The sequence below is a fragment of the Corvus brachyrhynchos genome, unplaced genomic scaffold (assembly GCF_000691975.1).
Source record: "Corvus brachyrhynchos isolate BGI_N302 unplaced genomic scaffold, ASM69197v1 scaffold59, whole genome shotgun sequence".
NCBI classification, from domain to species: domain Eukaryota; kingdom Metazoa; phylum Chordata; class Aves; order Passeriformes; family Corvidae; genus Corvus; species Corvus brachyrhynchos.
The window spans coordinates 6222240-6239913 of record NW_008246054.1 but is presented as its reverse complement, the minus strand read 5'-3'; the positions used below and the strand labels follow the sequence as shown (position 1 = coordinate 6239913).

The window sequence follows — 17674 nt, the reverse complement described above, 5'->3', positions numbered from 1 at the left end:
ACCTCCCTTGGCACAACTTGAGGCCATTCCCTCTCATCCTGTCCCTTGTTCCCTGGGAGCAGAGCCCAACCCCCACCTGAATTGTGGAGAGTGAGGTCGCCCCTGAGATTGCTTTTCTGCAGGATAAAAAATAAGTTCAGCCTGTTCCCTCCAGGTCTCGAGGCACTGGTATCCAGCCAGCCCTTGCTTTACCCACCTCTTTATCAGCTTGTGATGTGAAACATAACTCCCCAACCTCTCTAGAGGGCAGAGGGGCTGAGGGGATGCTGGCAGCAGCCTCCAGTGCTGCGGTTAAAGGGCCCATCTCAGCAGACACCACTGAAGAGCTGTGGCTCAGATTACAAAAACCCAGGCTTTATGAGTAGATTTATAGCTGAATAAAAGCCTTGAATTACAGGAGACATAAGGAACCAACAAAGCCAGTCTGGCCCCCACAGCAAGTTTTCTTACACAAATCAGAAGCCACTTGCACTACAAGCTATGGCTCCTGAATGACCTTCAAGGGTAGTTCCTGGCTGGGTTGTTATTCCTTAAAAAACTTGTGCAAAGCCTTTATTTTGAAAACCATGTAAGCCAGGTTCTTTCAAGGGGATAACTGGACTGCAGAGCTTTCAGGTTTTCTGGGAAATTCACTTCTCTGAATGGAGTGTTGTGGATACTGCATAGATGAGCAAAGTCCAGCAACCTTCAGAGACAGGTGAACAGTGTCTGAACATCCCGGACTCATCATCACTATCATTAGCCTTGATCTTGCTGGCTTTGCTTTTAAGAATTCTGTTCTCCCAGGTCCTCATAGTGAGAATCCTTCCCAGTGTCAGCGAATTAGCCAAGGAAGAGTCTGGTCCCAAAGAGCACCAATAGACCACAGAGAAAGAGATGGAGACGTGGTTATCTCTTTAACAGACCTTTATTAGCAGACTGTTCCCTACATGAAGAATCCAAGTTAGATTTGCATTATAACAATTTGTGGTAACAGCTACAAAGATGGTTGTCATTTTGCATTGATTTTTGCATTCTGATATTCATATTCTCATTAGGCCACACTGGTAGGAAGGAGCCACTGCAGAATTTATGACAGGTCTCAGGAAGAGGGGGGTGGGAAAAAATCGTATCACTAATCCATTGCTGGTTAGATTTCCATGTGACTACTACTGACAGCACTGAAAGTCAAGGCAGAGTCTCTCTCATCTCGGAGACTCTCCATGAACCACCAAAATCTGTCAGAAAAAAAGCAGCTGCTGAGTGCTAGCAAATCCTTTTCCGATTTCTCACACACATCTCCGCATGTCCTCCTGCATGTGATGAGCACTGGCTCAGCAGCAGGGTATGCTGATTCAGCCTCAAAGCACAACTGCAGCAGCTCATGTCCAAGTGCAAGTTTCCTTCCATCTCTCTGGAAACGTGTATTGTCTTTAGTCCCTGAGATTTCTCTCTTCCCCCCTTACCTAAAAATTCCCCCAAGCGCTCTTAATTAACTGTTGTGACACCCAGCATCCACAGACCTTCCACTTCCCAACTTAAGCCATCCACCCAAAGCCTTTCCACCGTGCACAGAGGCGATTCCAAACTAAGGCAAGCCTCACCGTGCACCATCTCCCCAAGGTTCTGCTTCCTCATTTGCTCCCTTCTCTCCTATGGCTTCTTGCTACAGAATTTCTCTGGGCTGAAGTCCTCCAGCAACAAACCCAGGCGTGGGAAAGGCAGCTCAAGCCCCAGAGGGCAGGTACATGAGTAACTTTAGCATCCCTCCCCACGACTCAGCTGTGTGATGTAAGAGAACTAATAGAGAACTTTTTAAAACAGAAGAAATACAAGCACAGTAACAATATTTAAACAAACCTATAAAAATAGTCTGACATAACTCTGTTCAAATAAATACAAAATAAATATGCTTTAAGCAGTAAAACAGTGGAATGCAACGCTGGTCCATTTTACCCAAAATGAAAAGTTGGGTGAGGATCTCCCAGGCCTCAGAAGCTGGATCCTATTAACTAAGCCTTATGAAAAGTACTCTTTGAAAGACAAGCAAGTATGTCTTCAGGACTGAAAGCTCACCTCTCCCAGTGACAGCCAGCCCCTCTCCCTAACACCTGTTCCCACAGCAGACATTCTTGACTTGGGGCCTCCATCGCACCAATGGAAACCTGAACATGGATCTACCAAGAGGTCTAAAGAGATAAGATAGCAGCATAGGCACAGAGTTTGGAAAAGGTTCACGAGCTCTCCTCGGCACCAGGCAGGATGGAATTCAGAGGTCCATGCAACGCTGCACAGGGGCTCTCATGTCGTGCTGGGAGCACAACTGCACAGGAGATCTGAGTTATTTTGTCTTTGTTCACTAAAGCCATGCATCACATGAGCCGGGCAGCCCAGGGCTCTCCTGCCTTCCCCTTTCCAAGCCCCTGCAGAGTATAAGACAAGCCAATCCCGGCATGCAAACGATACAGGCATGCAGGCTCTAGTCTGCTGCTTCTGTTAGTAAGTGCATCCTGTTAGTAGGTTTATGAGACACACTTAAACCTATAAAAAATAAATAATCCTAATTCTTCATCAGGCTGGTTTAAGTAACCTTCAGCCTGGCTTGATAAACCACTGCCCACCAGCCCTCCAAACCAGTATAGATCAAAGTTACATTTCATGTCAATTCTTGGAAGCAGAACGTGAATGTCTCCCACCCAAAGGAATACTTGTAAACATAAAAAGCCTGGTGTGGCAGCAGCTCCTACACAAGGTTTGTACAAATTTAAACAATGGGTAGGAAGTTAAACAACTGAATGGAAAAAGCAGCTCTCTGAATGAAAAAAGAAGCTCTTTCAGCAAGTCAGAAGGTGCTTATCTGTAGGCAAACCACTCTGTACAGGCAACATGCTGAGAGCAGACCTGTAACCCAAATCTTCGCTACTCTGTCATACTGCTGGGAACTGACCTCAGCAACTCCCGCCTTAAGAGTTCCCAGGAGTTCATCTCCTGGTCTCCCAAAAGGCCCAACAAAAAGGACCCCGCGATGGTTTATGTGGAGCTCTGAGTAGCAAGATGGCAAAGGACACCAGATCCTCTCCTCCCCCTTCCTTACTGACTCACAAACAATCTGAGATTTCACAGCTTTGCTTAGTCAGCTTAGTGTCGACACATTCACAGAATGAGAGATGGCTTATACGTCTTGAGATCACATCCCAAGATTTCAGAGTTCCGAGTCCTCAGCATCTCCTGGTCACCGCGAGTCCACGCCCAGAGTCATCTTCAAGTTTTCATACACCACGTAGCTGATGCTCACAGCTGGGATCACCTTCATAAAGTTGGGCGCCAGACCCCGGTAAAGCCCAAACGCTCCCTCTGTCTTCAGTATGTGTTTGAACAGTCCCCTCATGGTCACTTCAGGAGCACCCTCCACTGAAGCTGCAACAGGGAAAGCCACAATAAATAATGCAGACTACGTGGTGAAAACACTTTTGTTTTCTAAGAGCAGTTCTGATCCATGTGCTTTCAGATGTTCCCACAGCAAAGGTGCTTCGTGGGGGACAGCATTAACTTCTCAGCTACCCATTCCATGCTCCACATTGCAAGTATTTTCTCAAACTGCTCTGCAGATGCCCTCAGCCCAGAACTGCTGATCTGAGCAAAACAGAACCTCTGTCCTGGAGGTCCTTGGCCACAGAGGTTAGAAGGGCAGCACGAAGTCCACTGTCCCCTTGCAGCATCGTAAACAGCTCACAGCTCAGCTGCGTGGACCAGCTGAGGCTGTTGTTGCAATGTTTACACTAGAGAACCTTCAGCCTTGCTCAGAAACCAAGGCAGGAGTTCCCACTGTTCCCAAAGTTCTCACCTTGGGCCTGCATGCGTGTCCTCACAAGAGCCAGTGGGTAACTGGCAAGCTGTCCACAGGTGCTGGAGATGGTGCCACAGGCCAGCAGAACAAAGACCCCGGGATCAGCACTGTTGACAGCATAACGTTGCAACCAGGTATTTTTCAGTGTCTGGAAGGAACAAGCCCAATGTTAGCAGGGAAGAGGCAAGCAAAGGAGTATCACATTTCATGAAAGATCTAGAGTAAAGGCCCAGAAAGTTCCATTCAAGTTCAGCCAGAAGCAGAGGACTTCTCAAATCTTTTTGAGCTGCTGCTGCCATAGTGCCTGGGGAAAATCCCTCCTTTAAGTTTCTGCTGCAATTTTCTCATGAAGAAAAGAAACAAAGGACCATGCATGATGTTGACTATGGTTTATGAAATAGAATTATTATATTGGATTATCTTTTAGGGCATTTTTGAGTAAAAAAATCCATTTGTGCCCCATAAGGCTGTTCAAGAAAGCTTTGATAAATTACTTAAACTCCTGTTGTGACTGATAGGGCTGACAGTGGTAAGGCCACACAAGCAGCACAGCCCTACAACAGGTTAGCAATAACATATAATAATTGTTAGGCTTAACCTAACAACAGGTTAAAGGCTTCATACCTCATAGACTGCCAGGTCAATACCAGCATATGGAATGATTCCCAACATGTTGGGGATGTAGCCTTTGTAGAAGGCAGCCATTCCTTCCTTTGCAAGGATGTTTTTGGCACAATCCAACATGCCCGAGTATTGTCCTGTCTTCCTTAGAGCCATCCGTGTTTTCAGAACCTAGAAGAATAAATAGCATGAAGGCCTATGAGAATCAGCAGGAGAACAATGTACAGACAAAATCAGTCTTAGGAGCATGACTGTCAGGACCACAGCAAGTGTCCTGCAAGCAATACTACTTGGTACCACCTCCGAGAACTCATTAATTAAATATCACAGTGCTGCTGTTCTACCCACATCTTCCCATCCCTGCCCCTCCCCATGAGCCCTCCTGGGCTGCACTCTCAGTCTCCTGCCTCACCTCCATGGGGTAGATGCTGCTCTGTGCAATGGCCCCCGCCAGAGAACCGGCCAGGAGCCGCTCGTGGATCCTCAGCATTTCCTGGTCAGTACCAATGAACCGCTTGATCTGCAGAAGCCACAACAGACAGATATTGAGGCTCCATGACTTATCTCAGCCAGCATTTTCCTTTCAGCATGTCCTTGTGCAGTCACACTTGTCTGTGCCCTCACCTGCTCATAGGCCATGAACTTGATGGCTGACTCAGGTGCAATCTTCAGCACATTGATGCCATTCCCTCGCCACAGTGACCTTGGGCCACCCTCCCGGATCATCTGAGTGAAGCCGCCGATGATGCACATGTTGTTACTGCGGGAGGCATGAACCTGGAGGAGAGAGACAAGCCTGGATTAGTTCCAGTCCCCATTACGACAGTGCAACGTTTTTCTGTAATCCAGGGACAAAAGGGCGCTTTTTTATTTACCCAGAGATTTGCCAAGGCTTTAATCCCTTCCAGATAACTTTTACAATAGGAAACCAAGCTTCTTTTCTTTTTTGGCAAGTCTACCATTAACTAATGAATCTAATCAATATCTCCCTCTGGAATGGGAGGAAAGGTTAAACAGGCAAGTGTGCTGGTTTTTTCCCATACCTAGCATAGGATCAACTACCCATCAACAATTCAGATGGTTCAAGAGCAGGTGCAGTGACAAAGCAGACTAAAATCAATATTTTCCACCTTCTTTCTAATGCTGATAGTACTGAATACAAGCTCTGCCAACTGACCACCATGTTCACTTCAACTCTCATGGCCTCAGGGTCTCTCAAAGGAACGCAGGATTTTAACCTGTTTCACCAAAACCCAAGTTTTCCATAAAAGTTATTACTGACAGTTTTGACATGTCTACCTCCAAAAAGATTCTCTGTACTTTTTCTAGTCAATGAATAATAACTTTTTTTATATAACTTTGATCACTTAAATAATTCAAAATGCTTTTTAAAATAGCATTAAAAGAATGATGAGATTAACATTGGCCAGAGTGCTGGATGTGTTGATGAACATTATCATCTCCCAGGTAACCATAAATATTAAAGGAATCTGCTCAGGCATTTAAACAAACTGGAACCGCTCCATCATACCTGCATGAGCACTTTCAAACGGTCCAAGGGAGCTGTGCAGGTTCTGGACACGGCACCTGCACCTCCACCTGCAACCAGATGTCTCCACCACATCCCTGTCTGCCTCTCTTCCACAGTGAACTCATCAGGGACAGTCAAATTCTCTCCTACATCAAAGATCTGCAAAAGTAGAAGGTGTTGAGAAATGCTTCATCAGCCAGTGATCTTGCTGAAGTTTTACTGCTCTTTATTAGTGCCAAGTGCTGAAGTACAGAATATGCTTATTCCAAGCCAGCAGTTTATCTACAGCCACTAACTGCTGTGCCTGGCCACAGGAGCTGTCACTGCTAGAACTTGTCACAGGGGAAACTGTCAAGATTTCTCTCCAAGAACCTGGCAACTGCTGAACATTTGTCTATATCAAAATACTGTGGGTTGTATTTAGGAACAAACTGACCAACTGCAGGCAGTTGTATGGCAAAAAAGCTGGACCTCTCCAGAACCTTCCAAGCTCGCTGCCAGTTAAATCTCATTACATACTATTCACATACATGTATCTCCAGGAAGGATGGCTGGCTGTGCAATCAGATTCTAGTTTTAACAGGTCCTGAACCAGCTGGGGCTAGCCACTGGCAGGAGCTCCTGGAGGTGCACACCAAGAGAACACCCTCGTCTCCCTGCAGTACTGCAGTCGTCATCACCTGTGCCAGCAGCTGTGACAGTGATAGGTGACAAGATTACAGCAGAGGTCAGGAAGCAATTGAGTTTCCACGGCTACAGGGCACCTATGAACCATGAAGAGAAAGATAGGAACTGCTGATAGCAGCTCCTGGGGGCCAGGACTTGGACCAAGAAGCTGGGCAAACACTGGGACGTGTTGTACAGGAACTATTTCTTACCGTGGAGTGCTTCCAGTACAGGATGATTTCAGGAATGTTCTCCACGGGGTGCAGCAGGTGATAGTCTCGCCACTCATTCCAATCAATTGTCATTGTCCCATTTTTATCCATGCTAAAAAGATTGATCATCAGGTGAGTACAGAATCCCACTGGGTGACAAATTCCTCGTCCCCTTCCCTTTGATTATCCAGGCCTACACCAAAAAGAGCTTTGCAAAGCAACTACTAAAAGACTTCTAAAGAGACACAAGACAAACCTAGGAAATCTTCTCTTCACCAAACAATGCAGAGGTAGAAGTGGGCTCTCCTCCCCTCTGTCTCCCTTCTAACCAGCCCACAATGGTATTTGCACCCCCTCCTACCAAATTTAGGGACATAACTGACACTGAAGGGAAAATCATACTTACTAGGTGACAGGACCCCAGAAGTGTCCCGTCCTTATTCTGACACACAGGCAAACAGACAGAGGGAAGGTAGCAGAGGAAAAAAAAAGAGGAAAAAAACAGCACAAATAAGTGGTTGTTAACATGTTAGTGCCACACGCATAAAGCAAAGAGCAAACACTCTGCAGAGTCCCTCCCCAAAGCAGCAAGATCAGGGCAGCAGGACAATCAGACAAGGATGCAAATCAGCTTAGGTGCAAGCACTTCCCCATAACAGGTCAGGGAGAGACTGACAGTAACTCTCAATATAGCATTATGATTTTGTAATTGTATGTCAATTCACAGGGAAAAATCAAAATGGAAAATAATAGGAAAAAAGGGAGGAGCCAAAGTCTCTGGAAAGTGCATACAGGGGAAAAAGAGATGGGTTCCATGTCCCTACATTTCTTTCTAACTCCCTCAACAAAAAACAGAAAAACCAGTGGAATCTTCACCTCTTCAGTATTTTCTCAGCCTGCTGTTCAGAGATCTTGACTCCCAGGTCCCGGAGAGACTGGACAATCTCCTGTGCATCGATGCGGCCTGCAAAGATACCCAGTGAGCTCAAGGACACACATTACAGGCTAACACATGCACCAGAGTCCACTCGTGAGCATGAGAAAGGTGTTTACCATCATTCTTTTTATCCAAACTCTTGAAAACCAGTCTCAGCTTCTTTTCATGGTCTTGGAGATAGTGAACAAATTCCTCAAAATCCAGCTGTCCATCCAGATCTTTGTCTCCAGCCTTCACAATTTTCTGTTCAGAAAACAACCAAGAACTGTCAGTTCCTTTGTTCATTCAGACAGATCTATCCTCCCTTCTACCATATTTAAAAAACACTTCCTACACAACTTTGACTTTTTCTCCAAAAAGTAGCTGACAGAATTGTAATTCCTCCAAGAGATTTGAGCAATGCAGTAGCGTAGAAAAGTCACCTGATTCCAACTGTTTCCCAAAGTCCATTACACAGATGGAATGCCTCATGCTTTTATCAGGGATATTCTGCTAGTGTCATGTGTCTAATCTCAGGACTGTATCTTGATTAACACCCTGTAAAGCCCTTATGAACCTTATGAAGGTTCTTGAACTAAGTATGAGGCAACAGATTTGCATAAAAAGTGAATCACAGAACTTCAGGTAATAAAAAAAACTGAACAGGAGAAGGAATTTGTGCCTACTACAATCCTTAGAGAAGTTAAGTTCCCTCTGGCAATAACTAACTCCAACCAGCAAAAGCCTGTCCAGCTCTAGCGAACACAGCCAAAGATAAAAACCTTTGTGAACTGGTTTAGGCATCCTGAAGCTATGTGCTTTAATTACACAAGTTTCCATGAGATGCATATAGAGCAAGAATAGGTTCTTAGTAGGACAAAGCTAAAATCAAGATCAAACCATGCCAGACATCTAGGACAAGGTAAATGACTAATTAATTCACTGTAACATGAGGCAATAGCCCATGCACTGTCCTATCCATGGGCACACAGCTGCATGTTGACAGGTGAGGTGATCTCCAGACTGCAAGAATGTGGCTCAGGGAGTTCCTATTCCCCTTCTGATTCAGTCACTTGCCTTTGACAGCCTTTATGTCTTTTCCAACATGAAACAGTGAGCAACACTCAATGAGGTGTGATTCAGTCTAGTGCATCACCCAAAGCTTTGGTTTAATTCTTGTAACATTTATGTTAACAGCAGATGGGTTGTTAAAGAAGCTCTGAGCCGAGATCAAACACTGGGTTAACCCTCTGTTCACCAGTATCTTGTTCAATATTTAGGCTTCAAAGTATTAGGCAAGCCTAAGATCACTGTGGTATGTCCTCAGTCTATGACCACCAGTCCCCTTCATAAGCCGTCTTTGTTTCAGTGTAATTTAAAATTACTTCAGTACTAAATGATTTGCTATTGAAACTCTCTCTCTCACCCACCAAGTCCTGTCTCTTTAGTCCTAATGCTATGAGGATTATTCCTAATCACTTTATGAACCTTAAATAAGAAAGCGCTGTCCCAGCTGCCCTGACCTCCGAGGTATGCCCAGTATTCCTAACCTGCCATTTATCATATGACCATTGTGAAGTTCAGATACGACCTCACATTCAACTCATAGGCTAAATATAGACCAACACCCCTCTCCTGTCAGCACACTGGGCTTGAACCGCTGAATCAGGGCTTCCCTCTCACTGGCAACCCCCAACCAGTTGACAGGCATTAATAATTCCGTGGCACTGTAAGAAAGATGTGACTGTGCAACTGCTCCCTCTCTCTCAGCACACCCCGACAACTGCAGAGATGCACCACGAGTGATGAGAGACTGCAGGCAGCAAAAGCTTTGCCCTGTTCACCTTCCTCTCCCACAATCACAGCACAAAACTGCTGCCTGCCTGACAGTAACCCACAGCATATGTGTGAGGGGTGAGAAAGCCAAGCTCCGAGCATCTTCTCTGGAGGTGCGAACAAATATCTGTCTGCACCTCTTCACTCTCAACAGCAACCGTGAAATCTGGTCATTAAAGCTATTTCAGCTGCAGAAGTGGTCACCTGCAGTCACAGCCCCTGGAGCACACTGTGGGAACCCACACACCTTCCAGCCTGCTCTCCATGTCTCTGCACAGAGGTGTAAAAAGCCTCCCCAGCTTGGCTGATCAATAATCAGCTCTCTGGGCCCTTGACAGCCTGGTCATGAAAAAAAAAAGTAGCAGCAAGCTGAAAGCAAGAGCTAGACACATTAGGATGGAGCACTCCATGGATTTAGTGCATCTCCCTTCCACAGCAAAGCAAAACGTTCTTGCACAACCTTCCCCAGCTCAGCCCACCCACCTCTGGCTGAGTCACTCAGAGTTGCTCTCCCACTCACAGCACAAACCTGCTCACCTTCACCAGCTTCAGCTGACTCTACATTACAGTCCTGCTGTTAGAAGGAGGCAGGTGGAAGGATGTAAGAAGGAGGAAGAGGATGTGAAACGCTGTATCTGAACAGACAAGTAGAAGCAGAAGACTCCATCGTTTGGAAAACCCCTTTTTTCTATTTAACTCACATCAACTGGTTTAAACAGTCTGATAGACACCAGGATCTCACCCAATTCAAAACAAAAGAATCAAAAAGAAAAGAGTTCACGCTGCTTCAGCAATCCCTGCCAAGGGACATGAGAAGTGTTTCCATGCTTTAGTCAGTTATTACAACAGAGCCATCATGAACTTCTCCCCCTCTCAAGCGAGCCACTCAAGGTATTAGAGACCACCCACCCCTCCATCGCTCACTCCTTCCCTTCCATTCGTCCCTCAGGGCCATACCTGCTTCCACTGGCGGTAGGTGGAGAATTCCTGGGAAGGAATGAAGAGGCTGAGTCGGAAGATGGATTTGAGTTCAGCTGGGAGCCCCTTCGACTCAAAGTACTCAAACTCTGTCTGCCTCTCCCCAAACACCGGCACGTACAGACAGAGGCAGAGCATCTTTCTGAGCCCGAGACTCAGCTGCCCTGCTCAGTCCGAACAGCAAGGAAGGGAAGTAAAACTGAGTGATTCCCCTGAGCTAATTTCAGTACCTAGTGGAAAGGAAATACCAGCAAGTCTCATGACACATGCCTATGAGTGAGCCTGGCTCCAGTGGGATTGGCTGCACAAGCCCTGCCCTTCTACTTAAAAGGGAAACCGGGGCTGTACAGTCCCACCCAGCTGATACGAAGGAGACACGTGAGCTGCCTCCCATTGCTCAACACCTGGCTCCCATTAAACCCAGGTACCTTAATCACAATCGCTGCCAGTTAACCCTTACCGGGTGCCTCTCTTAACCCAAGAGGCTTTGGCCAAGGGCCAGGACACTCGCTGTTCTTTACATGTGATCAGTCCTTTCTTACGCTGTTCTCACCTCTTTGGGGATTTACACAGGTAGCACAGTGGGGACCAGTCTTGATCACAACCCTCCCATGCAACACAGGAGGATTATCATTGTCTTCCCAAAAATTAATTTTTTAAAGCGCAGTAAGAACAGGATGCCAGCCACTTATTGCTTTAATGCATGTTTAGGATAGCTAGTTTAAGCAAAAGTTTTCCACTTTTACAAGGTTACTTTGTTATGCCAGAGTTGACTGGCTTTGGTTGCAAGTTCTCCCAAAACCACTTGTGCCAGCTAAGAGGAGACAACCCCTGCACACAAAGATCTCTCCCCGCTGTAGCACTCCAGAGTTACTAACACAGCAGCAATAAAGCCTGTGGAGGTTTGTCATTGAGCCAAATACAGAGAAAATCGCCCAAATCAAGGGCAGGCTTCAAAACAGCCTCAGCTGCTTCTAAGCCTCCTAGCTAAGCATCCACACAGCAGTTACACCAGCTTAATATTTTTCATCCTCTTCTGACTCCAATTAAACGTTGCAGTCAGATATGTGCTATGAGAAGTGTCCCGGGTAGAACAACATTTTCCAGTTTCTACCCTTGACAGTTTAACCACTTTGTAAGCAAGTTCCTGAGCTCTCATTAGGAGCAAGCCAGGCTGGAGGGAGGGTGGCACAAGCACCATTTAATGCAGGTATAATTACAGGTTTCTGAGCATTTAGTGGAGAGTTTGAGGTATGGAGTAACACCTAGCTCTCCAGAGAGAGTACCAATGTGCAGCAGGCAACAATGCTGTTCAGGACAGAATCACTGACTGCTACCATGAATTTTCAATGAAGTTATAGTCTTGGTATTTATCAGAGAGAAGCTATCACACAAGGAAGATGCAAGAAGCCATTGCCAGTAACCCAAACGCTGTAATCCTGTCTGCACTAGAAGTAACACAGTGTGTTTGCTGAACTGGTTCAAGCCAGACCAGATAACAGCCTTCCCCACTGCTGCAGACACAGCAACATTTTCTAGTGTTTGCTGTGTTTGAACAGCCTGCCTGGCAGAGCAAAGTCCAACCAGCACTCCCCTCAGGCCCTCATGCACAGGGGACCCAAACATCTTTACTGTGGTATTTTGTTCCTCAAACAAAGCCAAGGTCTGTAATGAGCTGTTCATGGAGCTGCATGTCAATCACACAAACTGGGAATATTTAATCAGTGGCTTAATTTCAAGGATTTAAAAAAAAAAAAAAAAAAAGCTTAATGGATCATGACTCACAGCAACTCAGTACCCTTGGGAGTCGTGACCTACAATGGTCTCCTCTGCCCTCGCTGAGGCACCTCACCTACCATGGCACCACTGCCACGTTACCTAACCAGGCTTAATCTACTCCCTTCTGACGTCTCTCTGCATGAAAACAGGATCTTCTCAGGGACTCCAGATCCTCTTAAAGATCAGCTGCAGCAGCTCACTGCATGCATACCCACAGCACACCCCAGCCTTCCCACCAAGTCCAGTCTCACTGCAAGCAGCACCCTCATGATACACACACCCCATTGTCCAATGCCTGTCTTGGGGTGACTTTGTGATGTGTATCCCCTATCGCTGCCCCATGCCCAGAAATTAATTTTTTTGCCTTTCTATGCCTTTAAACTGAGCCTGAGAGGGGGGAGGAAAAACTGAGCAAAACTTTTTCAAAGCAGTTTGTTTTCATGTTCCAAGGTCACACAGAGATAGAGACACTTTTTTCAGCTGTGGCAGGAGAGGGGGGGGGGAGGGGAAGACACGGCTTGCTTTTCTTTCCAGCCAGCTTTCAGCAGTTTTTTCTCTGCTCCTTTTCCTCCAGAGAGTTGAACTTTTGTCTTCCTGGGACTTCGTTTTTTTTCCCCTTCTTCTCTGCTGGACTGTTTCAACATCAGAATACATTGGGAGGATTTTCCACCGAGGCCTTGGCCCTGGAGGTGGGCCCACCACCCCATCCCAGCTCCAAGGAGGGGGAGAGAGATCTACGGAAGGACTCTGAATTTTCCCCCAGGTTTCTCTCAGCAGAGCAAGAGGTTTTATCATTTAGCATTATTATCCTTTTATCTCTGTCACTGTCCTTCGAGGAAATTTTTTTTTTCCCCGAACCTGGTGGGGGAGGGGTGGTTGTGCCTTCTCTGAGAGGATGTATTTCTAAATTTGGCCAAACCAGAACACACCAAATGCCCTCACCGAGCAGAGCAGAGCAGGTACCCCCAGCAACAGGTAGTAAGTGGACAAATCTAGCTCAGATTTGCTTCACAAAGCCTTAAGATCCTGCGTAGTCCTTCCCACGAGTTGCCAAGCATCACTATTATAGCTGCTTGGCAGCTCAGTTGCTATGCCAACATGATGCAGATTTTCCTAAGAAACTCTGTTTGGAGTTGGCAGCTAGAGACAAAAGGCAAAATCGGCACATTTTAGGAAAAAAGGCCCTACTACCTACGTCAGAGGAAAGGAGAAAGCTAATGAGGTTAAAGCTGATTTTAAGCAGGGTATTAATTACAGGACAGTGAGCTAAGAAGGAGAGACAGATTACAAATGAAGTTTATACCAGTAATTCAGGTTATAATGACAAAGGGAACTTAAACAAGTATTAAGAAGTTTTTATATTTCAGCTAAAAAATTCCTGGTAAAGCTGGAAATGCTCAAGAGCCAGGCAGCTCTCCAAAGCTGCAGGGATCAGTGCTGCTGCGACACTGGTGTAGGGTCACTGCCCACATGTCAGCACACACAGAGCCAGTCCCACTGCCCCAGCCCCTGCGGGCAGCAGCACACTCAGCCCAGGGCTTCAGGGGCCAGCTACAGACAGTACATCCCTCATTAACACCGTCTATTCCTGATCAAACCAAGGACAGGGCACAGAGCTCCAAATGAAGTCGCTCCTCCTTGATATTTCCATCCACCAATTCTGCCATTGTAACGACACATTTTTGAGCCATGTGGAGCCAGCCTGGCTAATACCCTCTGTAGTTTCCTTGATGACAAGAAAAGTGAGCCGTGAAGTAAGACAAACCCAGCTCTTTATCCCTTTAGCAAACTGATTTTCATTTTATTTATAGGATTTGGTACTTTTTAAATGCTGCACGAGTTACCAATTTCCATACCCTGCCAGTCCAACGCTAACCTTTCCAAGCCATTTGTATTCTTCTAGGCATCTGCTTCATAACTGGTTTACTACATCAGCTCCAGAACATACCTCCCAAGGGATGGAAAGATGCAGCCATACAAGGAGCAGGAAAGTATGCTGTTTAATTTTGAATTTTCTTTGCTAAAAAAAAGGCTCTAAAAATATCAAGTGCCAGCAAGCGTCACAGTCACGTAACATCCTCCTTCAGAGGCAAAACAGCTTTCTGGGCTCCAACCCTATTGCTAGAAGGTTTCGCTGGGTTCCGCTGACTTGGTCTTTTTTAATTTCTGGAAACTAGCTTATAATTAATTGGACAGTACAGAAAGTCCTCACAAAGCACAGAGAGCGTACGGTGTATGAAGGAGGGGAGTTAATGATTTAAGAGACCCCAGCAGAGGAAAGAGCTGCAACCAGCAAAGGCTTTGCCAGGGGAAGGATGGAGACCAGGCACAGCAGACAGCACTATGTGGTATTTGACATAAAGGTAACCAGGAAAGATGACCTGTTCCATTGACAACACACAGATCCAAAGTTACAAGTCCAGATGGTGACGTCAGGAGCAGATCATGCCTGTCTCCTGTGTACACAGATCCAGGGCCAACATAACACATTTGCAATCAGGATTTTATCCCGTATTTGCAAAAACAGCCTCATGTTGGAACAGCTTCAAACAGGCAAACATCTGAGGAGGAACATACCAACAACAAGTGAAGACTGAAGAGCCAAGGCCAGGAAGCCCCTCCAGTCAAGTTTATTGATACACATCAATTCCTTACAGAAACTCCAGTATCAGGTGTCATATTTTGTGTGTTTTTATAAGAGAAGTAGTAACAGGTGTTTTTACAAAACAAAGTGGTCTGCCAGTCCAGAGACTGCTCCCAAGGTCACAGCCAGCCAGTGGCAGAGAACAAAAGCCCCCACATTTTCTATAAACACCAAATAACACTGTTTGCTCACAGTGGTTTATTATCTATCCCTAAGGCTGTACGAGACTTTTCCCAACACTTCTCCTTCAGACAGGTAATTGGAACACTGATATCTGATCAAGCACAAACAAGTCAAGCATCTTAAGAAGTTATTGTCCATCAGCTGAGCCATGGGCTGGATGAAGCATTAGCCAGCCCGAATTGCAAGGTGAAACCTATCTGCATAATCCTCAACAGAAGAGCTTTACTCTGCGTTTTACTTTACAATCAGGGCAAACTAAAATTACAAAGTCACAACCTCCTGGTAGATGGGCAGTTAATTCCTAAGATGCAATAACTCCATTTTACCACATCCTTATCCTCTAGGTATTTCTCTATTAGCCAATCCTAGGGTTCCTATGCAGCAGAACTTCCCAGGGTCACACAGGAAAGAGGAGACTGGTATCGGCTTTCAGAGAAAGCTTTATTTCCAGGTGTGAACAGATGGACTCTCCCTGACTGAGAGACCATTGTTCTCTGGAAGACACCAGAGATTTTCAGCCCTGTAATTCTAAGGTTTTCATCACCACTTCCTTCAGTTCTGAGCCTCTGTCCTTCTTCAACCTCTGTGCACCAAAGTCCTCCTCAAAATGCGCATGTTCATCTTTTGGAAGGGGATGCAGAGTGCTAACTGCTAAGGATACATATGAAGGCAAAAGTCCCTGCAGATTTTTCAGTCTGATTCAAGCAGGGAGTGGCTTCTGCTCCCCGGAATGCGAAATGCCGCCCTGTCTGTTTCCATTCAAAACAGCAGCAGAACAGATATTAATCCCCTCTACAATCTAAACCTGTTCATCCCTCATTTTAAAGAGAAAGCTCATAGCAACAACCGTGCCAAATTCCCTGTCAAATAAACTGGATGCTGAAAGTCACAAACCCCTATCTCTGCTGCAGCCCTTCAGTATTATCCTCACCTCCCACCCTTCACAGACCTTATGCCCAACTTCTTTCTCCCCTAATCCCAGGTCACACCCTTGGTTTTAAACCACATGTAGTCAGAGCTGACTGCACCCTCCTCAGGGGAGACAGACAGCACTTCCTCCATTAAATAAGTCAGAACTGCAGTTGGCCAGCACTGTGCTGGGATCTCCGGCACTAAACTAATCAGCTTTTGTTCGCCTCCCCCCAGACAAAGCCTCACCATTTATTCTCTGCCAACTGCGCACCCCCACTACCTCCCCACTCTCCCACCCCCTGGGAACTTTCCATCCTCACGCAGATTTTAGCCTCTCCCTTATGCGACCCGCTCCCCAGGGACAGGCTTTACTCTCTTCCGGGCTCTGCCTTTTGAGCCTCATTTGCTCAAAACATGCAAGTTTTACCAAAGGCTTGCAAAATTACCAGAGAATGACTCCAGAACATTTTAGGATGCAGTTGATTCTTTGCTGGTCTCCAGTGTAAGGGTGGGACTCGCCACTAACCTGTATTATCATTCCCTGCCCTCTCAGTCATGCTTCTTACAAGTTGCCCAGGAACCCTGGAGGCCCCCATATTCCCCCATGCCCCTAAACAGCACTTTTCTCCCACACTTTGAACATCATGTTTGGAAGGTTAGATCACCTCCTCTCTTCAGTCACTCCCCTGCCCCCCCCCGCCCCCTTCCTTTCTAGCAAGCACACGCGTTGGACTCTGCTCCTTTTTCCTATTCCTCTCCCCCCTCCCCAAATTCACACACACAGCTACTCACACACTCCACCTGCAATACCCCTTCTCCCAGCAGACCACACACTCCACTGTCATGTGCACCAACCCCTCCTCAGGCCCCTGGATATCCCATTACCTTTGGAAAATGCTCTGCGGGTCCAACCACCAGTAGGATAGTTGGTCTCCTTTCAGTGGGATCAGTCCCTCTGTCCTGTGTCTTCCCCAACACCTTTGGCCCTTTCTCCCCGGGGCCTGGAAGTGGGGTGGTGTTTCTGGCCTCATCCTCTTTTTCATCTGCAGGACCTTGGCATATGGCCCTGGGAAGGAAGCTAGACAGAAAATGCCACAAGGTCTGCAGCATTGCTGCTCCAGCGAGCATCCCGGGCAGGGAAACCCTGCGCGCTCAGGAGCTGCCCGCTGCCAAGGATGATGTGACTGCACTACCAAGCACCCCCAAGACGGGAATCGGCACGGCAGCCAGCGGGAGGTTCAACCCAGCGACTCCACAGGCTCAGATTCTTTACAGACCGCTCCTGCGGACGCTTCCTGCCTTTAGAAATTGCTGCTAGTGCAGTCGTGCCTGGCCTGACAAGCAGCTCATTGTACCAGAGCCTCAGAAATCTGATGGCAACAGACAAAGCACAAGCCCCCTGGCACGGAGAAGCCGAGACGCTGCGCTTTGGAGACTTGCTTGGACAGAGAAGCCGAGACGCTGCGCTTAGGAGGAAAGCTAAAGATGAGCCTCTCCGAGAAGAGCTTCTCAGAGCTGCCAACTGAGCCGCGCGTCCCGGCTCATCCCAACGGCAGCCCAGGCGAGCAGC

General features: G+C 46.7%; 1 protein-coding gene across 4 annotated transcripts; it reads right to left on the bottom strand.

The window, feature by feature from the left end:
- Positions 1 to 888: 888 nt before the first annotated feature.
- On the bottom strand, positions 889 to 17659 carry SLC25A25 (solute carrier family 25 member 25). 4 transcript variants are annotated; one of them, XM_008642268.2, is made up of 11 exons: positions 16990 to 17659; positions 7910 to 8036; positions 7733 to 7820; positions 7263 to 7298; positions 6857 to 6968; positions 5979 to 6137; positions 5072 to 5224; positions 4860 to 4967; positions 4451 to 4618; positions 3824 to 3974; positions 889 to 3396 (listed from the first exon to the last, which is right to left on the bottom strand). In XM_008642268.2, exons 1-11 carry the CDS (start codon positions 17230 to 17232, stop codon positions 3212 to 3214), a joined length of 1530 nt encoding a protein of 509 aa, XP_008640490.2. In that variant the 5' UTR covers positions 17233 to 17659; the 3' UTR covers positions 889 to 3211. The 4 variants fall into 4 exon arrangements, with proteins under 4 accessions (XP_008640490.2, XP_017601105.1, XP_008640491.2 ...); XM_017745616.1 differs by lacking the exon at positions 16990 to 17659 and adding an exon at positions 10566 to 10896; XM_008642269.2 differs by lacking the exon at positions 7263 to 7298 and having other exon boundaries at positions 16990 to 17657.
- Positions 17660 to 17674: the final 15 nt, after the last annotated feature.

Excerpts from the sequence above, each read along its gene's own strand:
- SLC25A25 (XM_008642268.2), bottom strand. The coding sequence starts at position 17,232 with ATGCTCGCTGGAGCAGCAATGCTGCAGACCTTGTGGCATTTTCTGTCT. Across the intron at positions 8,037-16,989 it reads CCGCAGAGCATTTTCCAAAG|AAAATTGTGAAGGCTGGAGA; the intron begins GTAATGGGATAT and ends TTTTCTGAACAG. Across the intron at positions 7,821-7,909 it reads TTTGGATAAAAAGAATGATG|GCCGCATCGATGCACAGGAG; the intron begins GTAAACACCTTT and ends GTATCTTTGCAG.